Source organism: Procambarus clarkii, chromosome 43 (assembly GCF_040958095.1).
Source record: "Procambarus clarkii isolate CNS0578487 chromosome 43, FALCON_Pclarkii_2.0, whole genome shotgun sequence".
NCBI lineage: Eukaryota > Metazoa > Arthropoda > Malacostraca > Decapoda > Cambaridae > Procambarus > Procambarus clarkii.
Genome location: NC_091192.1, coordinates 25,273,181 through 25,295,973, shown reverse-complemented (window position 1 = coordinate 25,295,973; position 22,793 = coordinate 25,273,181). Strand labels below are relative to the sequence as shown.

Below are 22,793 nucleotides of genomic sequence, written 5' to 3'. Positions count from 1 at the left end.
CTACCATTAACACTTTCACGCTCTCGGCGCTCAAAAAAAAACAATACCCCAGATGCTTTCGGCACTTCGCGCGCCTACGCGGTAAGACCGAAAAAGTGTACACTCTTTTGACTGTCCTGACAACAATTGAAGGCGCACGTATTTAAATTTGGTATCACTGTGTTCGCAATGAAATTGTCTATAAGAGCATACCTATAAAATGCCGCCAAAGCATAAGGATTATCAACACCAAATAAAAAACTATGCAGATCACTCGCCGAGAGCGCCAAACAGCAACAAAATGTTTCCACTCTCTTAATGGTTGCGAAGCCTACAGTTGTCCTACATCGCTAATTTTGGTGTCATTGGAATCGCAATAAAATTCTCTACACGGACATATGCATATGAATGTTTAACCACTGCACTGCGCAAAGCGCCTTTAGGCGCTCAGAGAGTTGTGCTTTTTGTTTTTTAATTTGGCTATATTTTAATGTTTTTTAATGTTTTCATTACTATTTGTGTTTTGAAATGGAAATAGTTGACTTTGGAAACATTTTGACATTAAATTTACCCGAACATTTGTAAAAATAACAAAAATATGTCCTTGACAATTGCACCAAGACGTTTTTGCCGAAAATAGGTGAGCAGTGCAAGGGTTAATATAGGTAATTGCCCACCCGCAAGAGTGTGTGAAGTGGAGAGTAGTTAGCCGCGAGCGCACTGGCGAAAACACAGGGGGGAAATCATGCTTGGAAAGTTTATACGTTTCCTGACCCTACTTTTCTATGTACGTATTTCTTTTTTATACCAATGTGTTCGCAATAAAATTTTCTATAAGATGAACTGTATAACATTTGTACAAAGCATGTGTAAGAGAAGCGCCAAATATAGAACCACGTCGCTCAGTATGCGTTCGCGGCAGAAACGAACGCATTGTTTTCGTTCGTTTGATGTTTGTCATGTTTATACTTGTTGAAACATTTTATAATTTGTATGACAGTGATCGCAGTAAAATTCCCTACACAGACATATACATAACACATACAAATATTTCCCACGTGTTGGATATATCAACGGCTAAAGGGAACCCACTGCCACACGCTCGCCACACCCCCAAACATACTTTGTGTATTTTTTTTTTTACTCATAGAAGTTTATGTGATATAATATTCATTCTGGTACCAAAAAATTCGCAAATAAATTCTCTACAAAACAAAAGTATCCCCATCCATTTCGGTTAAAAAATGGAATTTATAGAAATATTTTTTTGATTGACGAGAAAAGTAGGCAGTTATGCGGAATTGTAAGAAAAAAAAGCGACGAGTTATCTCTAATCTAAAGCGCGAAAGTGTTAATACAAGATATTATTAATACTACTAGCAGCTGCTGCTACTAGGTACTACTGGTAACTACAGTATTACTGTACATGCTATTATTAGTTATTATTATTACTATTAATTATAAGCAATAATATTTTGTACTGTCTTCAGAATTTAAAGTTTGGTATTCATGGAGTGTGTGTGTGTGTGTGTGTGTGTGTGTGTGTGTGTGTGTGTGTGTGTGTGTGTGTGTGTGTGTGTGTGTGTGTGTGTAAGTGTGTAAGTGTGTGTAAGTGTGTGTAAGTGTAAGTGTGTGTAAGTGTAAGTGTAAGTGTAAGTGTAAGTGTGTGTAAGTGTAAGTGTAAGTGTAAGTGTGTGTGTAAGTGTAAGTGTGTGTAAGTGTAAGTGTAAGTGTAAGTGTAAGTGTAATTACCTAAGTGTAGTTACAGGATGAGAGCTACGCTCGTGGTGTCCCGTCTTCCCAGCACTCTTTGTCATATAACGCTTTGAAACTACTGACGGTCTTGGCCTCCACCACCTTCTCACTTAACTTGTTCCAACCGTCTACCACTCTATTTGCGAAGGTGAATTTTCTTATATTTCTTCGGCATCTGTGTTTAGCTAGTTTAAATCTATGACCTCTTGTTCTTGAAATTCCAGGTCTCAGGAAGTCTTCCCTGTCGATTTTATCAATTCCTGTTACTATTTTGTATGTAGTGATCATATCACCTCTTTTTCTTCTGTCTTCTAGTTTTGGCATATTTAATGCTTCTAACCTCTCCTCGTAGCTCTTGCCCTTCAGTTCTGGGAGCCACTTAGTAGCATGTCTTTGCACCTTTTCCAGTTTGTTGATGTGCTTCTTAAGATATGGGCACCACACAACAGCTGCATATTCTAGCTTTGGCCTAACAAAAGTCATGAACAATTTCTTTAGAATATCGCCATCCATGTATTTAAATGCAATTCTGAAGTTAGAAAGCATAGCATAGGCTCCTTGCACAATATTCTTTATGTGGTCCTCAGGTGATAGTTTTCTATCTAGAACCACTCCTAGATCTCTTTCTTTATCAGAATTCTTTAAAGATTTCTCACATAATATATAGGTTGTGTGGGGTCTATGTTCTCCTATTCCACATTCCATAACATGACATTTATTAACATTAAATTCCATTTGCCAAGTGGTGCTCCATATACTTATTTTGTCCAGGTCTTCTTGAAGGGCATGACAGTCATCTAAATTCCTTATCCTTCCTATTATCTTAGCATCATCAGCAAACATGTTCATATAATTCTGTATACTAACTGGTAGATCATTTATGTACACAATAAACATCACTGGTGCAAGAACTGAACCCTGTGGTACTCCACTTGTGACATTTCTCCATTCCGATACATTGCCTCTGATTACTGCCCTCATTTTTCTATCAGTCAGAAAATTTTTCATCCATGATAGAAGCTTACCTGTCACCCCTCCAATATTTTCCAGTTTCCAGAACAACCTCTTATGTGGAACTCTGTCGAAAGCCTTTTTTAGGTCCAGATAGATGCAGTCAACCCAACCATCTCTTTCCTGTAATATCTCTGTGGCTCGATCATAGAAACTGAGTAAATTCGATACACAGGATCTTCCAGATCGAAAACCATACTGTCTGTCTGATATTATATCATTTCTCTCTAGGTGTTCTACCCATTTAGTTTTGATTAGTTTTTCCAATACTTTCACTATTACACTTGTCAATGATACAGGTCTATAATTGAGGGGGTCTTCCCTGCTGCCACTTTTGTAGATTGGAACTATGTTAGCCTGTTTCCACCCATCTGCTGCGATTCCTGTACACAGGGATGCCTGAAAGATCAGGTGAAGTGGAATGCTGAGCTCAGATGCACATTCTCTCAGAACCCATGGTGAAACGCCATCTGGGCCAGCTGCTTTGTTCTTACCGAGCTCCTTGAGCATTTTTTCCACTTCGTCTCTAGACACCTCTATGTGTTCTATGTTGTTCTCTGGAATTCTTATTGTATCTGGTTCCCTAAAGATTTCATTTTGTACAAACACACTTTGGAACTTTTCGTTTAGTGTTTCACACATTTCCTTTTCATCTTCCGTGAATCTATTTCCCATTTTCAACCTCTGAATATTATCCTTTACCTGCAATTTGTTGTTTATGAATTTATAGAATAGACCTGGTTCTGTTTTACATTTGTCCGCAATCCCTTTTTCAAAATTTCTTTCTGCCTCTCTCCTCACTGCCGTGTAGTTGTTTCTCGCATCTTTGTATCGCTGGTATGTTTGGGGGTTCGGCCTCTTCCTGTATTGATTCCATTTTTGTGTCTTTCGGTCTCTAGCCCTCTCGCAATTTCTATTGAACCAATCCTGTTTCCTAGTTCTGCATCTCTGTTTTGGTATAAATTTTTTTGTGCCTTTATCATATATTTCACAAAACTTGCCATACATCTCATTCACTTCCTTGCCTAGCATCAAGTCTGTCCAATTATACTCACTAAAAAAATTTCTAAGGTCACCATAATGTCCTCTCCTGAAGTCTGGTTTTTCAACTGCTTCAACCTCCTTATTTTCTTCCAGCTTATAACGCATTGCATACTTTATTCCCAAAAAGACATGGTCACTTTTACCCAAGGGAGGAAGGTACTGAATGTCAAATATCTCTTCCTCCTTCCTGGTAAATATCAAATCTAGCATGGAGGGAACGTCCCCTTCCCTCATCCTCGTAGCTTGTTTAACATGTTGATACAAGAATGTTTCCAGGATGAGGTCTACAAATTTACAGGTCCAAAAATCTTCTGTTTTAGCTTCATATGCTTCCCAGTCTATGGATTTCAAGTTGAAGTCACCGACTATCAACAGTCGTGATCTATCGTTATCCGCTCCCGCTATAATCTCTCTCATTATTGTTATAAGACCTTCACGTTTACTATCTAGCTCCTCCTTTGACCATGTGCTGCTTGGCGGTGGACTATATGCATTTATCATCATTAGTTTATCATCCTCATAGCAGATCTCTAGTGCTATTATGTCAACTTCTTGTGGATTGGCAATCATTATTTCCTTCACCTTTAGGTGTTCTTTTACCAGCACAGCAACGCCACCGCCTTTCCTAATTTTTCTGTCCCGTCTCCAAATTGAGTAGCCCCTTGGGAATATGACCTCATTTAAAATTACATCTTCAAGTTTTGTCTCCGTGAGTGTAACAATGTCTGGTGTCTGCAGCTGTATTACATCACTTAACTCCAGTATCTTCGATCTCACTCCATCTATGTTGGTGTATGCAATCTTCAGGAACTTGTTCCCCCTCTCCTTATTCTTCACTCCCCCTCTCTCTATTGATTTTGTTGGTTTGCCTTTATGTACCACTTTACTGGTTTGCCTACCCCTATCACTTTGTAGAAAAAAGAATTTATTTCTTCTTCATTCCTGCTCTCATTTAAATGTTTTGCCTCGGCGAGGTTCAGTTTCAGCTTCTCTCTGTCTTCTTTTGAAAGATCTCGTCTTAACGACCACCCTTTCCCATCCTCATCCCTTTGCAATTTTCTAGCATTCCTTAGTACTTCTTCCATCTGTTTGGCACCGTTTAGGGTGATCCTCAAAGGTCGATCTTTCCCTTTTACGTACCTGCCTATTCTCCTGTAGTCGCACACATTCTCTCTGTTTGTAAGACCTTCCACGAGGCCAACAATTTTATCTACTACTTTAGCTTCTTCTACAGCTCTTTCTGACCTAGATGTTATCGCCTTTTCTTTGCAGCCAAAAATGATCAGGGACTTACTCCGATCAACTGTGTTTTGCACCAACTTCGGGTTAGATGCCAATTCCTTTCTCACTTCCAGCCTAATGTTTGTTTTATCTTGGTTGCTGCAGTGTTTGACTTCCTTTACTGCTTCTTCTATTTTTTCCTTCTCCTTGGCCACTTGTGCATAAGTGAGTTGCATATCTTTCTTGCACTGTTCTATTCCCTGTGTAACTTCCTCCATCTGTGCTGACAAAAGCTGTTTCTCCTGTTGAATTTCCTTGCCTAACCTATTGTAGTCATTTATGTTTAAATTTACTTTAAGTTCTTCCAAAGCTATTTTTAAGAGTTTATTTTCTTCTTCCATGGCTTTGCAATTTGTTTCCAATTGATTCTTATCCTTGCGCAAGTCTTTCACTAAACCCTCAAGACATAAAACTTTGCTATTCAAATGGTCATTACTTTCTTTCAATTTACTAATTATTTCTACATGAGAGTTCACTATAGTATCTAAATTTACCAACTTGTTATGTAGACTACTAATATCAATGCTTTCTTCATTGAATCCCTCAAAATCAAGCTCTGTTTTGTTTTTCCCCTTGCCAGTGGCCATCTTGAATGTTCTTCTCTGCACTGTAAACACTAGGGCAACTTTTTCTCATCCGATTTTTCACTTCCCTTAGCACTTTCCTGTTATCTCACCTATTTTTCAAGAGCACTATACCTTTATGTTCTCTGGGACACCACTCACTACCATCAACCTGTACTACAATACTTAGGATTGTTGAAATATGCTGGAGCTCCTCTGCTGCAAGTGTTGACCCTAGGGGTGTCACCTTTTGAATCATGTGTGTGTGTGTGTGTGTGTGTGTGTGTGTGTGTGTGTGTGTGTGTGTGTGTGTGTGTGTGTGTGTGTGTGTGTGTGTACTCACCTAGTTACTCACCTAGTTGTGTTTGCGGGGGTTGAGCTCTGGCTCTTTGGTCCCGCCTCTCAACCGTCAATCAACAGGTGTACAGATTCCTGAGCCTATCGGGCTCTGTCATATCTACACTTGAAACTGTGTATGGAGTCAGCCTCCACCACATCACTTCCTAATGCATTCCATTTGTCAACCACTCTGACACTAAAAAAGTTCTTTCTAATATCTCTGTGGCTCATTTGGGCACTCAGTTTCCACCTGTGTCCCCTAGTACGTGTGCCCCTTGTGTTAAATAGACTGTCTTTATCTACCCTATCAATCCCCTTCAGAATCTTGAATGTGGTGATCATGTCCCCCCTAACTCTTCTGTCTTCCAGCGAAGTGAGGTTTAATTCCCGTAGTCTCTCCTCGTAGCTCATACCTCTCAGCTCGGGTACTAGTCTGGTGGCAAACCTTTGAACCTTTTCCAGTTTAGTCTTATCCTTGACTAGATATGGACTCCATGCTGGGGCTGCATACTCCAGGATTGGCCTGACATATGTGGTATACAAAGTTCTGAATGATTCTTTACACAAGTTTCTGAATGCCGTTCGTATGTTGGCCAGCCTGGCATATGCCGCTGATGTTATCCGCTTGATATGTGCTGCAGGAGACAGGTCTGGCGTGATATCAACCCCCAAGTCTTTTTCCTTCTCTGACTCCTGAAGAATTTCCTCTCCCAGATGATACCTTGTATCTGGCCTCCTGCTCCCTACACCTATCTTCATTACATTACATTTGGTTGGGTTAAACTCTAACAACCATTTGTTCGACCATTCCTTCAGCTTGTCTAGGTCTTCTTGAAGCCTCAAACAGTCCTCTTCTGTTTTAATCCTTCTCATAATTTTAGCATCGTCCGCAAACATTGAGAGAAATGAATCGATACCCTCCGGGAGATCATTTACATATATCAGAAACAAGATAGGACCGAGTACAGAGCCCTGTGGGACTCCACTGGTGACTTCACGCCAATCGGAGGTCTCACCCCTCACCGTAACTCTCTGCTTCCTATTGCTTAGATACTCCCTTATCCACTGGAGCACCTTACCAGCTACACCTGCCTGTCTCTCCAGCTTATGTACCAGCCTCTTATGCGGTACTGTGTCAAAGGCTTTCCGACAATCCAAGAAAATGCAGTCCGCCCAGCCCTCTCTTTCTTGCTTAATCTGTGTCACCTGATCGTAGAATTCTATCAAGCCTGTAAGGCAAGATTTACCCTCCCTGAATCCATGTTGGCGATTTGTCACGAAGTCCCTTCTCTCCAGATGTGTTACCAGGTTTTTTCTCACGATCTTCTCCATCACCTTGCATGGTATACAAGTCAAGGACACTGGCCTGTAGTTCAGTGCCTCTTGTCTGTCGCCCTTTTTGTATATTGGGACCACATTCGCCGTCTTCCATATTTCTGGTAGGTCTCCCGTCTCTAGTGACTTACTATACACTATGGAGAGTGGCAGGCAAAGTGCCTCTGCACACTCTTTCAGTACCCATGGTGAGATCCCATCTGGACCAACAGCCTTTCTAACATCCAGATCCAGCAGGTGTCTCTTGACCTCCTCTCTCGTAATTTCGAACTCCTCCAAGGCCGCCTGGTTTACCTCCCTTTCTCCTAGCACAGTGACCTCACCCTGTTCTATTGTGAAGACCTCCTGGAACCTCTTGTTGAGTTCCTCACACACCTCTCTGTCATTCTCTGTATACCTGTCCTCGCCTGTTCTAAGTTTCAATACCTGTTCTTTCACTGTTGTTTTCCTTCTGATGTGACTGTGGAGTAGCTTTGGTTCGGTCTTGGCTTTGTTTGCTATATCATTTTCAAAAATTTTCTCTGCTTCTCTTCTCACCCTGACGTACTCATTCCTGGTTCTCTGGTATCTCTCTCTGCTTTCTGGTGTTCTGTTATTCCGGAAGTTCCTCCACGCCTTTTTGTTCAGTTTCTTCGCTTCCATACATGCCCTATTATACCATGGATTCTTCTGTTGCTTCTCGGATTTTTCCCTTTGGGCCGGGATGAACCTGTTTACTGCCTCCTGACACTTTTGGGTAACATAGTCCATCATACCCTGTACAGACTTGTCTCTGAGGTCTGTGTCCCAAGGTATTTCACTTAGGAAACTTCTCATCTGTTCATAATTCCCCTTTCGGTATGCCAGCCTTTTGATTCCTAGTTCTTTTTGGGGGGAGATAAGTCCTAGCTCTACCAGGTACTCAAAGTTCAATACACTGTGGTCACTCATTCCCAAGGGCGCTTCCATCTTAACTTCCCTTATATCCCATTCATTTAGGGTAAATATCAAATCAAGCATTGCTGGTTCATCTTCTCCTCTCATTCTTGTTGGTTCTTTGGTGTGCTGGCTTAGAAAGTTTCTTGTTGCCACGTCCAGCAGCTTAGCTCTCCATGTTTCTGGTCCTCCATGCGGGTCTCTGTTCTTCCAATCTATCTTCCCATGGTTGAAGTCTCCCATAATTAGTAGTCCAGATCCATTCCTGCTAGCAACAGAAGCTGCTCTTTCTATTATGTTAATGGTGGCCATGTTGTTTCTATCATATTCCTGTCTAGGTCTTCTGTCATTTGGTGGACCCTTATGCGTTACCTCTGCCTAAATGAGCCACTCTGAGATTTTTAAATATATATGATATCCTGGACGAGAATTTGATAATCTTTTACCTCAATCTGTACACCTGATTAATTGACCAGAGAGGGGTACATACCAGTCTGCCTCCCGCTCACACAACCAGATGAGCGATGTATGATGAGATGGTTATCCGTCGTTGTCTCCCACTAGGTGATTCACTAAGTGCTGGTAGATTGATGAGGTCGTTCTTCTCTTTCAACACAAAGCTCTGGAGTCAGTCACTGTATCGTTATGTGACAGTTCACTAATTCACTGTACCACTGATCACAGTCACCACTCAACAGCACAATCAGGTAGCTCCACGGCGGGTCGTCCCACCCGGCCAGGTCACACACTTACATGCACCGGTGGTGCCCTAGCTCCACTTTTGGTTTCTTCGCCAAATCTTCGCACTATCGCTAGCGATATGACTATGCTACGTTGCACCCTGCTAGCTACACACTGCGAGAGGCCAAATACTATGATCTAGCCTCTATACTCCTTCAATATCCCGAGAAATTGACGAATTTCCGCGGACCTCACTAATCGCGTGTGTCTCCTACCGTCTCCGTGTGTGTGTGTGTGTGTGTGTGTGTGTGTGTGTGTGTGTGTGTGTGTGTGTGTGTGTGTGTGTGTGTGTGTGTGTGTGTGTGTGTGTGTGTGTGTGTGTGTGTGTGTGTGTGTGTGTGTGTGTGTGTGTGTGTGTGTGTGTGTGTGTGTGTGTGTGTGTGTGTGTGTGTGTGTGTGTGTGTGTGTGTGTGTGTGTGTGTGTGTGTGTGTGTGTGTGTGTGTGTGTGTGTGTGTGTGTGTGTGTGTGTGTGTGTGTGTGTGTGTGTGTGTGTGTGTGTGTGTGTGTGTGTGTGTGTGTGTGTGTGTGTGTGTGTGTGTGTGTGTGTGTGTGTGTGTGTGTGTGTGTGTGTGTGTGTGTGTGTGTGTGTGTGTGTGTGTGTGTGTGTGTGTGTGTGTGTGTGTGTGTGTGTGTGTGTGTGTGTGTGTGTGTGTGTGTGTGTGTGTGTGTGTGTGTGTGTGTGTGTGTGTGTGTGTGTGTGTGTGTGTGTGTGTGTGTGTGTGTGTGTGTGTGTGTGTGTGTGTGTGTGTGTGTGTGTGTGTGTGTGTGTGTGTGTGTGTGTGTGTGTGTGTGTGTGTGTGTGTGTGTGTGTGTGTGTGTGTGTGTGTGTGTGTGTGTGTGTGTGTGTGTGTGTGTGTGTGTGTGTGTGTGTGTGTGTGTGTGTGTGTGTGTGTGTGTGTGTGTGTGTGTGTGTGTGTGTGTGTGTGTGTGTGTGTGTGTGTGTGTGTGTGTGTGTGTGTGTGTGTGTGTGTGTGTGTGTGTGTGTGTGTGTGTGTGTGTGTGTGTGTGTGTGTGTGTGTGTGTGTGTGTGTGTGTGTGTGTGTGTGTGTGTGTGTGTGTGTGTGTGTGTGTGTGTGTGTGTGTGGGGGGGGGGGGGGGGGGGGGGGGGGGGGTGGGTGGGGGGGGGGGGGGGGGGGGCACGCGCGCACACACACACTCACCTAATTGTGCTTGCGGGGGTTGAGCTCTGGCTCTTTGGTCCCGTCAATCAACCGTCAATCAACTGGTGTACAGATTCCTGAGCCTATTGGGCTCTATCATATCTACATTTGAAACTGTGAATGGAGTCAGCCTCCACCACATCACTTCCTAATGCATTCCATTTGCTAACTACTCTGACACTGAAAAAGTTCTTTCTAACGTCTCTGTGGCTCATTTGGGTACTCAGCTTCCACCTGTGTCCCCTTGTTCGCGTCCCACCAGTGTTGAAAAGTTCGTCCTTGTTTACCCGGTCGATTCCCCTGAGGATTTTGTAGGTTGTGATCATGTCCCCCCTTACTCTTCTGTCTTCCAGTGTCGTGAGGTGCATTTCCCGCAGCCTTTCCTCATAACTCATGCCTCTTAGTTCTGGGACTAGTCTAGTAGCATACCTTTGGACTTTTTCCAGCTTCGTCTTGTGCTTGACAAGGTACGGGCTCCATGCTGGCTGGGGCCGCATACTCCAGGATTGGTCTTACATATGTGGTGTACAAGATTCTGAATGATTCCTTACACAGGTTCCTGAACGCCGTTCTGATGTTAGCCAGCCTCGCATATGCCGCAGACGTTATTCTCTTTATGTGGGCTTCAGGAGACAGGTTTGGTGTGATATCAACTCCTAGATCTTTCTCTCTGTCTGTTTCATTAAGTACTTCATCTCCTATTCTGTATCCTGTGCCTGGCCTCCTGTTTCCACTGCCTAGTTTCATTACTTTGCATTTACTCGGGTTGAACTTCAACAGCCATTTGTTGGACCATTCACTCAGTCTATCCAGGTCATCTTGTAGCCTCCTACTATCATCCTCTGTTTCAATCCTCCTCATAATTTTTGCATCGTCGGCAAACATTGAGAGGAACGAATCTATACCCTCTGGGAGATCATTTACATATACCAGAAACAGTATAGGTCCAAGGACTGACCCCTGCGGGACTCCACTTGTGACGTCTCGCCAATCTGAGACCTCACCCCTCACACAGACTCGTTGTCTCCTGTTGCTTAGGTATTCCTCTATCCACCGGAGTACCTTCCCTCTCACTCCAGCCTGCATCTCCAACTTTCGCACTAGCCTCTTGTGTGGCACTGTATCAAAGGCTTTCTGACAATCCAAAAATATGCAGTCTGCCCACCCTTCTCTTTCTTGCCTTATTTTTGTTGCCTGGTCGTAGAATTCAAGTAACCCTGTGAGGCAGGACCTGCCATCCCTGAACCCATGTTGATGCTGTGTTACAAAGTTCCTTCGCTCCAGATGCTCCACTAGTTTTTTTCGCACAATCTTCTCCATCAGCTTGCATGGTATGCAGGTTAGGGACACTGGCCTGTAGTTCAGTGCCTCCTGTCTATCCCCTTTCTTGTATATCGGGACTACGTTAGCTGCTTTCCAAGTATCTGGCAGTTCCCCTGTTGCCAGTGATTTGTTATACACTATGGAGAGTGGTAGGCTCAGTTCTCTTGCTCCTTCCTTTAGAACCCAAGGGGAGATTCCATCTGGGCCTATAGCCTTCGTCACGTCCAACTCTAGTAAACACTTCCTTACTTCCCCACTGGTAATCTCAAACTCTTCCAGTGGTTCCTGGTTAGCTATTCCCTCACTTACCTCTGGAATTTCTCCTTGTTCTAAGGTGAAGACCTCCTGGAATTTCTTATTCAATTCCTCACACACTTCCTTGTCATTTGTAGTGAATCCTTCCGCCCCTATCCTTAATCTCATAACCTGTTCCTTTACTGTTGTTTTTCTCCTAATGTGGCTATGCAACAATTTAGGCTGAGTCTTTGCCTTGCTTGCGATGTCATTTTCGTATTGTCTTTCTGCCTCTCTTCTCATCCTGACATATTCATTCCTGGCATTCTGGTATCTTTCTCTGCTCTCCAGTGTCCTGTTATTCCTATAGTTTCTCCATGCCCTTTTACTTTGCTGCTTAGCTAGCCTACATCTTTGATTAAACCATGGGTTTCTCATCTTCATTTCTGTGTGTGTGTGTGTGTGTGTGTGTGTGTGTGTGTGTGTGTGTGTGTGTGTGTGTGTGTGTGTAATTACCTAAGTGTAGTTACAGGATGAGAGCTATGCTCGTGGTGTCCCGTCTTCCCAGCACTCTTTGTCATATAACGCTTTGAAACTACTGACGGTCTTGGCCTCCACCACCTTCTCCCCTAACTTGTTCCAACCGTCTACCACTCTGTTTGCGAAAGTGAATTTTCTTATATTTCTTCGGCATCTGTGTTAAGCTAGTTTATATCTATGACCTCTTGTTCTTAAAGTTCCAGGTCTCAGGAAATCTTCCCTAGCAATTTTATCAATTCCTGTTACTATTTTGTATGTAGTGATCATATCACCTCTTTTTCTTCTGTCTTCTAGTTTTGGCATATTTAATGCCTCTAACCTCTCCTCGTAGCTCTTGCCCTTCAGTTCTGGGTGTGTGTGTGTGTGTGTGTGTATGTGTATGTGTGTGTGTACTCACCTAGTTGTGTCTGCAGGATCGAGCATTGACTCTTGGATCCCGCCTTTCGAGCATCGGTTGTTTACAGCAATGACTCCTGTCCCATTTCCCTATCATACCTGGTTTTAAAATTATGAATAGTATTTGCTTCCACAACCTGTTCCTGAAGTGCATTCCATTTTCCCACTACTCTCACGCTAAAAGAAAACTTCCTAACATCTCTGTGACTCATCTGAGTTTCAAGCTTCCATCCATGTCCCCTCGTTCTGTTACTATTCCGTGTGAACATTGTGTGTGTGTGTGTATATATAATATATATATTAAATAAGTAAATATAATATAATATAATATGCATGGCAACCCTTCAGACAGGTACTTTTTATTATGTCAGCAGTGGCTCTAGGCTACCCCTATTGCGTGAAATGGTGAAAGTAAGAGTTGTGTATGTGAGATACACACAGCTGGATTTGTTGATTTATGGTTCTCTTTAGGCAAGCTTTTTCATACGGTATCAGATTGGTAAATCACATATTTGGAGACAAGGTTGGATTTGTAAATTTGTTATTCATAGTTACTCTTGCATTTCAGATCGACCAATCACTTATTTATACAATACATTCCACTATTATGAAAACAAGTTACGCGAGCGTCCGAACCTGAAACGACGTCTGGTAGTTGCCGTAATAATGTCACAGCAGGAAATTCGTCCACCAGGCTGGGCCTTAACTGAGGCTTATTGTCAGTATTTGACACGGCCTCCTGATGATATTACATGGAAACCAGGACTGTCCTATTACACAGCACTTGTCAAGCGTCTGGTTAACAGTATCCTTTTATTTACTGTCAGTTTGTGAAATTTTATCATAATTTTATTTCATGTGGTGCACCCAGGAGGCAAACATTGCATATAGCAGAGGCTTTGAGTTAAAATAATAATTTTTGTAGATTATACAAATAGTAAACTGGATAGTTTCAATGTATTGATGTACGCAGGAAAATCATGAGTTCTATAATACAGTGGTCTACTTCCTTGGCTCGTGATTGAGGGACCCGGGTTCAGTTTCCGGACAGGATTGATATCGTTCGCCTTATGCGTTTCTGTTCTCGTATTGGCATCCTTGGTGATATTCAGCGCCCTCTGATTATTCCACACATTTGGTGGTGCTACATAGCCTTCCCGGTTTGGTGCCTTCTTTTGATACTTACTTACTTCCGGACAGGACAGAAATGGTGTTCTTTCACCTGTTGCCTCTGTTCAACTAGCATTAAATTTGATGGCTAGGAATTGCAGATTTCTGAGCTGATCCATTTGGGTGTTTTCTAAGGTAAGATCAGTGGTATCCTTGGGACAGGATTAAGCACAATCAGTTAAAATGACATGCAGTAGTGCCTAGGGATCTTTCTAAGCCAAACATGCGGCCTTTTGCAAGCACACCTGCAGCCTGCACAAAGGATACTGTGATTTGGTATATAATATAATAGAAGAAATATTCTGTAATAATTTTTATTAAATGACTTCAATTAGTTGTCGTGTTTGGTTATCATAACATAAATGTGACCCATATGGGCCTTGAGGGACCCTCAGTTTGACATGCCTGCTCTAAGCAGTCTTGCAGATCTTGCCTTAGGAAACAATAGAATGATCTGCACAGGAAGTCATTTTCTGTACTCAAAGCCTTCTTTTTTTTCACCATGTGATTCTTTCTGCATATTGAGGTGTGGGGTATAGTACAAAGTATGGGATACTGATTGCTTTAGATATTTAAGATATCTCTAATTCTCTTATCTGTATTCATTATGAAACATGAAATTGTCTTATTATTTTACTTTAATGCTGTGTATATCTAATTTTTCTTTTTAGGTAACGAAACTAGTTTGATAAAAATTGTACCAATTCATGATGATAATTACATTCTACATTAATTTGTTTTCCTTAATTAAAGTATCAGCCATGCAAAGTAAGCCAATCTTTCCATCAGTAGAGTGGCGATTTAATGAGTTTGCCAACAGCGGTGCTCATGCCCTTCATGTGAGTTGTGTGGAGTTAATGGCCCTGCCTAACAGCCCAACTGTTATTGCTAACAAGTTGCTGGATGTCCTGCTCAAAGGGTAAGTTGACCATTGAAGTTTTAAGTTCTGTGCAGTCTTGTAACTTTTATCCATTCATTTATATATTCAAACATGAATATAGTAACATATGATGAAGAAAACATATACAGTACAGTATATATTTTTGTTAATTGCTGGGAATAACATCAATATGTAGTATAAAGTGCTTTTCTCATTTGGTCTTGCCACATGATAAGATGTAGCCTAACTATAATTTATGATGCAGATAGATGAACTGTTTTAGTTGCTCCATAGTTATGCTGGCATCGTTTGTATTTAGGGGAAGGAATCGGGTACAAGCAAGTAGTCGGTTCAGAAAGTTACTCAAAATCTATCTTGTGAATTATACACATGGTTGCTTCCAAATGTAAGCCTAGGCCCTAAAGAAAACAAACAACAAAACAATGTATTGGGAACACCATACTCATGGAAGTTTTCAGTGTTGCAAAGTACAGTACAGTACTTAAAACATCTTAAGATGATATGTGCATTATGGGTTGTTTGGTTATTAAGATATGCACACTTAAAGGATTAAGCTGGAAGATTCTCTCCAGTGAGTGTAATTATTAAGGAAAGTACTTTTCATATCAACCCCAAACTTGTATGATTCATTAGCTCACCTTGTGGTTTTACAGGTACTGTGACATTCCTTCAGGTGAGGTAGAGGAGTGGGTGAATGCTGTTGGTCTCCTCCTCACGTGGCTTCCCGAGCCTTACTGGCTTGTTATTCATGACCGTATAATAGAACTCCTCCAGGCAAGTTGTCTCGGGCAATTCAGCGTAGTTTCTCTACATGTGATACAACCCTGATACTTTTATACTAAAATAGCTAATGAACAGAATTTTTGTATCCAAGTCCATCTTCTACTTAAGCAGAAAGTCACGTTAATTTGTGTTTATTTTGTATTGAATCGTTTGTTTATTAAACTTGTTTGTTTGTGTTCAGCATTGATAGTGCAAAATAGTACATAAAGTGTTACTCCTGTAGCACAGTGGTCTACATCTTTGGCTCACAACCAAGGGTCCTGAGTTTGATCCCCAGGCAGGACAGACACAGTTGGGCACATTTCCTTTCATGTGATGCCTCAGTTCACCAAGCAAATAGGTACCTTGGAGTATGGCAATTGTTGTGGGTTTCATCAAGGGGAAAGTTCAGTAGTTGGCCTAGGTAGGACCTAGATAAGTCTTAAGTACAGTACAGGCTTCCTCCTGCTGGTAATGAGGATTAATTATGTGTATCAGACAGTTGACAAGTGCAAGAGGTACCGTATTTCTCGGTGTACAAGACGCGCCTTTTTTTTATATTTTTCAATGTATCAAAAAATTGCCATGCGTCTAATGCGGCCATATTACATATGTGAGACAGAGCGCCGTAGGTTAGGGAGCCTGACGAGCATACTGGGTAAGTTCACTAGGTACAAGAATCATGGGTAATAATAAAATATTGGAAACGAGCCGAGTTATCACAGTCTATTATCATAAACATACAAAAAGTTGCTTACAACACATTCGGCAGTTATGAAGGAAGCTCAAATCATTTCGCCACCTTACCCAGCCTTACCCAGCATACATAACTCACACCTGATATTCGTCATACATTATTTAACGATTGTGTTACCTTTAAGAAACATTCATTATCTAAATGAAAAATGCTCCTAGAAATTTGAAAGGAATGTTAAACTTTCATCTGCCTGTCAGCCATTTGCAATGAATGAATGACAACACAACCATAGTGCTGTGATGGTGTGCCACCACCGACCTTGGTGGCCTGTCACGGTAACACGAAACATCACATCCAGAAATACAAGTTTCACATTTTATAGCAATTCTTTTTCCCAAAATATAAACAACTATACAGCTGATCTTGGAGGAGGTGAGTATACAAAAACCACTTTAAAATATCTAAGTAAATGTATGATGAAACATACTAAAATAGTTTTTTCCACAAAATATCCTTGTAAAAATAGGGGTGCGTCTCATGCGAGGGTTCATCTTTTACGCCGGTAAATACGGTAGCTGGCTGAATGGTTTTGTTAACCTTAGCATATATTTAGTCCATTTCCCATCTGATTTCTCTCATAAGATTTATCCAATACACCTGAATTGTCACATTCCTAGTTTTCTACCATTGTCATTAAATTTTTATTCACCTTAGTGATCTTTTTATACCTGGTGTATCAGGTATCTGTGACTTGTCATCTTGTGTTCTACTCTCGTATTAAAACATGAATGATATCCGGGGATGTTGACTGTTGTACACCACAGGATGGTGTTAAATTAGTCTTCCAGGCATGGTGCTGCCTCCTGATGATTATTTACCTCGTGTGGCAGTAATCTGTACTATCACAAAATACAGTTAGCTACCTTCTGAAATAAAAATATATATGGATAAATAAAGAGAAACCTTTGCAATTAAATTAATTTGATTAAATGAGAAGCTTTAAAAAAAATTGCACAACTAAATAAGGAACATTTGCAATAGAATCATTGTTATATAAATAAGAGATTGTTTCCACAGAATCTATAAGGCTACATAAAGAAAAAAGTATCTTGATTTCGAAATTCTTGGCATTTAAAATGTGTATAGAACTATGAAGTTGAGAATAAACATTATTTGTAGTTAGTGTTTCGTCTGAAATCTGTTTTGAGAAAATTTGTTAGAGGCAAAATGTTATCAAAATTTACTTTAAATTTGATGTTTCTGTGTTGTCACCACTTTGTGTGCTCTTTTCAGTTATTTGAAATGTCATTTAAACAAATTTTTAATTGATTGTATATTTGCAGAAACCAATCCTTGCAAGCCCTGGAACTGGCTCCATGGACCCCTTCACCTTGCTTAATTTGGAACGGGTGCAGTCGTCTCGTAGTGATATGAGTGCTGCACTTACTGTTGCTCTAGCTCATTCCTTCTGGCATCATGCATCCTTTGGACAAGTTGGACGCATCCCCCAGTAAGTTTGTTTCTTTGCCAGCTTCATCAGTTTTGTAGGATAACAGGTACCCGTTACTTAGTTTTGGATATTGGTACGACACCATGACTTGCTTTCTTCATGCCATAAATAGTAAGGACCTTTTATGACCATTAGATCTGATATGTTCTATAGGTTGCAAGTTGTCAGTTAAAACAAAATGTGGTCTTTTTACTGTTATCATATTAAGATACGGCCAAAATTCTCAGCTGTATGAAACACAAATGTTGTTCCCTACTAAGTAATCACTGTAATTAAAACCCCCTGTATTTTTTTTATAAGTAAAACATTAAAACAGTATTATTATAATACTGTTTTGTGTGTACTGTATTATAACTATAAAGATTAATTTGGAGGAACAGGAGAAAGGAATACCTGTATTTGAATGATAGATGCTTCAAATGCTGACATGAGGGGGACTGAAATAGGGAATATGGAATAAGGCAGATCAATTAATAAATTAGACCATTGAAGCAAGTATGTAAAAAATACGCTAGTTTTAAGGAGGTGGAAAAGAATTGGAAATAGCGAAATATCTAGAAAAGGGATAAAGATTTGAAGCTGTAGAATTGGTTGATGTAATCAGAGAACACTGTATAAACATCAGAGGTCCACAGTTGTTCAACATCCTCCCAGTGAGTATAAGAAATATTGCTGGAACAACCGTGGACATCTTCAAGAGAGAACTAGATCATTTTCTCCAAGGAGTGCCGGACGAACCGGCCTGTTGTGGGTATGTGGGCCTGCGGGCCGCTCTAAGCAACAGCCTGGTGGACCAAGCTCTCACAAGTCAAGCCTGGCCTCGGGCCAGGCTTGGGGAATAGATCTCCCAGAACCCCATCAACCAGGTATCAAGCAGGCTGAGAGGAATACTGCAAGATCTTATACTTACCAAAGACAGAGAACGTGAAGGAGTGCACGTAAGAAATGTCTATTAATGGCTTAAGGGGATATGTAGGAGTCTAGGTCACTTTTATATTGGACAGCCTCAAGAGACTCCTGTCCTGGCTGGAGTCACAAGCCCTCGACTGGCAAGGGCTTGTGCCTCTGGCTCCAGAAATGTCAGTTCTGTGCCTTGAGGTGTGGTGCTGTCTCTACTGTGGTGTGCAAGCCAGGAGTAATTTCTCCAGTATTCGGGCTGCATGCCCCTAGGGTTTCCTTCCCTAGGTGCCCTGTAAGTACTGCCCTTGGGGGCTTGGGGTTACCTTCCACAAGTCACCTTGGGATCTATGGTGACATGGTTAATGTCTGGCAAAAAATGTGCAGTGGCCAGTTGCCATCGTAGACATTGCCTTACTGTAGTCCCCCCCTTCATATTAATCGTGTATACATGGAAATTAAATTGAAATCCTTGAATTGGACATTAATTTTGTAAGGAGCCGAATTAGAAACGTGAGGCAGCTCATAAAATAAATTGCAGTAATTTTTTTTTTTTTTAAATAACTACTAACTAATGTCCCACGACAGATTCATGCGAGAGCGGGTTCGTCCAATGTTAGCAACAGAAGAACAACTGGTAGTGCTGTGCCACCTGGTGGGTCCATTCTTACAGCGCTTTAACTGTGAGCTGGCTCGTATGGTCTTTGATGTGACTATTGAGCTCTATGAAGCTCTAGCTAAGGTTGGTCTTAATGTGGGAATGTAATTAGTGATAAAATATGAAATAGTTTGCTTCTTGTTCTTTCTCTTCCTTCAGAAGGAAATTTAAGTACTGTAACACTCTTGCCCAAAGAAGCTTACATAGGATTGCATCACTAAGATTTCACATCAAATAATGGTGATTTAGGCACCCAACCCCCCACATATCAAGTTGTCACTTTCCTCATTATTGCATTTGTGTGGGTTGGGTGTCTACTTGTCAGTCATGTTATTGTCTAATTATCTGCAACTGTGACTTGCCCTGTTATATGTTATATATAAAGGTATTTTTATTGCTCCTCTACTGTACACAATTTTAACTGTCCTCCTCAGGTGGATCGAAGTGTTACTGATCTGAAGTACATGGATCCGATTTGTGATGTCCTCTACCATATAAAATACATGTTTACTGGTGACTCCATAAAGACTGATGTCGAAGGAATAATTCGTGGCTTGCGTCCAGCACTGCAGCGGCGCCTACGTTTCATCACGCATCTCAATTTAGACTCCATTGAAGTAAAATTGACAATTTCACTTGTTCTGGTGTCTTTTTAATAGTATGATGTATTATGCATTAATAAAATGTATGCTTATAAATACTTTTGAATGTATATAAAGAAACCTGTTGTACTTTCCAGAATAATGCAGGGAATAATACTAGCAGCAGTAGCAGCACAGGGAGTAGCAGCACCCCAATGGCCATTAGCAGTGCCAGCACCAGCACCACCAGTAGCACCACCAGCACTAGCACCACCAGCAGTAGCAGTGCTGCAGGAACAATCACTGGCAGCAGTGTGAATCTCACAGGAAGTGGACCAACACCTGCGTCTGCTCTTGGTTCTGCAGTGTCAGCTGTGGGAACACTTGGTACCCTTGTTAGTAGCAGTCAGGCATCCAATGTGTCCACTTCGGCTATGGGTGTAGGCTCCTTGGCAGCTGCATCGAGCTTAGCCTCTCTTCTACAAGATACATCACCAGTTAGTACATCATAACTGTGACTATTATACAAATGTAATAAAACACGATGGCTGATGCAAGGAAAAAATCTAAAAAAAAAAAAAAAAATTTAGAGGTCGCCTTGATCTAGAAAGAATTTCTTGGTTTAAATTGACACATTTTGTTATAATTGATAAACTGACCTGAAATAGGATAAAAAAAACCACACTTGTGTATTTGTGAATTTTATGTAAAGATTTACACCAAGTCTTTGGCACTATTCTGAGTACTTTGTTAAGGTCTGAGTGTGTGGTTAGGACTTGCAGCTTGCATCTGCAACAACTTGCACTGGACGTTGAGACTTGCATCTCAACAACTAATGCCTTTACCCCCCAAAAAAAATTACATAAAATTCACAAATACCTAAGTGTGGGTTTTTATCCTTTTATTATGTCTGTGAGAAGACATCGCCATTACTAATGACTTAAAATCCTATGAATATTAAATTGATGTAAACCAACACTGTATTTTATAGTAAAATTTATTAAAAATAGGATTTTGTATTGTTTAACATTATGAAATTTAGTATACAGTATTCTGCATTGAAACATACTATTTTATACTGTATACAAAAATATTATTGTAAAATTTTACCAAATCCTCAATGTGTTCAAAAGATGCATTTATGAGCATTCATAACCAACCAATGCTCAGCACAACTGTTTGAGAGATATATAGCTACGAAGTGGAGGTTACATTTGATGGTACTGTACTGTCCCATCAAATATGACATTCCTGTACCCTCCTATTACCAAAGTAGGAAGCAGGAAATGTCTCTGGCTTAGTTATGTATTGGCCATTCAAGATTCACACATGTGTGCTTGGTGGAACAGAAACCTGTACTTTACTGCCTGAACTGCATTATTCTGCTTGCAATCACACATCTGCTGGCAAAATATCTAGATTTTGAGGACGATTAGAAAATTTTGCTTTCTTGCTGTTACTATACGGTTTATTGATAAAATCCTTCCCAAATCGGATGGCTTTGATGTCGGCCATCTTGTGTCTGCTCTCATACCAAGTGACATTTCAGAACTCTCTGAATATTCTGTTCTGTAAATAGTGCTAGATAAGCAATGGAATGCAAACATTGCATTCCATTGCAATGTTTGACAAGAGTATCTGGGCTGACCTCTTGGAGAAGGCTTCCCTGGGTGTGACCTCTTGGGGGGGGGGGGGGGGGGAGGTCATGGGTGTTACATGCTTCTGGCGCAAACCACACACCTTAACAACACTGCTTCTGACGCAAACCACACACCTTAACAACACTGCTTCTGACGCAAACCACACACCTTAACAACACTGCTTCTGGCGCAAACCACACACCTTAACAACACTGCTTCTGACGCAAACCACACACCTTAACAACACTGCTTCTGACGCAAACCACACACCTTAACAACACTGCTTCCGATGCAAACCACACACCTTAACAACACTGTTTCTGACGCAAACCACACACCTTAACAACACTGCTTCTGACGCAAACCACACACCTTAACACTCACAACACAATGGAGAAGATTGTGAGAAAAAACCTAGTAACACATCTGGAGAGAAGAGACTTCGTGACAAACCATCAACATGGGTTCAGGGAGGGTAAATCTTGCCTTACAGGCTTGATAGAATTCTATGATCAGGTGACAAAGATTAAGCAAGAAAGAGAAGGATGGGCGGACTGCATTTTTTTGGACTGTCGGAAAGCCTTTGACACAGTACCCCATAAAAGGTTGATGCATAAGCTGGAGAAACAGGCAGGAGTAACTGGTAGGGCGCTCCAGTGGATAAGGGAGTACCTAAGCAATAGGAAGCAGAAAGTTATAGTGAGGGGTGAGACCTCAGAATGGCGTGAAGTCACCAGTGGAGTCCCACAGGGCTCTGTGCTTGGACCTATCCTGTTTCTGATATACGTAAATGATCTCCCAGAGGGTATAGACTCATTCCTCTCAATGTTTGCTGACGACGCCAAAATTATGAGAAGGATTAAGACAGGAGGACAGCTTGAGGCTTCAAGAATACCTGGACAAGCTGCAGGAATGGTCGAACAAATGGATGTTAGAGTTTAACCCAAGCAAATGTAATGTAATGAAGATAGGGGTAGGAAGCAGGAGACCAGATACAAGGTATCACTTGGGAGATGAAATACTTCAAGAGTCAGAGAGAGAGAAAGACCTGGGGGTTGATATCACGCCAGACCTGTCCCCTGAAGCTCATATCAAGAGGATAACATCAGCAGCATATGCCAGGTTGGCTAACATAAGAACGGCCTTTAGAAACTTGTGTAAGGAATCTTTCAGAACATTATATACCACATATGTCAGACCAATCCTGGAGTATGCGGCTCCAGCATGGAGTCCATATCTAGTCAAGCATAAGACTAAACTGGAAAAGGTTCAAAGGTTTGCCACCAGACTAGTACCCGAGCTGAGAGGTATGAGCTACGAGGAGAGACTACGGGAATTGAACCTCACTTCGTTGGAAGAC

General features: G+C 41.4%; 1 protein-coding gene across 1 annotated transcript in view; it reads left to right on the top strand.

Annotated features, from left to right (window-relative positions):
• Window positions 1-20,802, top strand: part of MED23 (mediator complex subunit 23) — a 67,936-nt gene extending 47,134 nt beyond the window's left edge. The window contains exons 22-28 of the mRNA XM_045738781.2: window positions 13,186-13,422; window positions 14,547-14,706; window positions 15,342-15,462; window positions 17,491-17,657; window positions 19,143-19,296; window positions 19,647-19,829; window positions 19,952-20,802. Of these exons, the coding sequence (XP_045594737.1) occupies window positions 13,186-13,422; window positions 14,547-14,706; window positions 15,342-15,462; window positions 17,491-17,657; window positions 19,143-19,296; window positions 19,647-19,829; window positions 19,952-20,305 (1,376 nt within the window). The 3' untranslated portion in view covers window positions 20,306-20,802. The remainder of the gene's footprint in view (window positions 1-13,185; window positions 13,423-14,546; window positions 14,707-15,341; window positions 15,463-17,490; window positions 17,658-19,142; window positions 19,297-19,646; window positions 19,830-19,951) is intronic.
• Window positions 20,803-22,793: the final 1,991 nt, after the last annotated feature.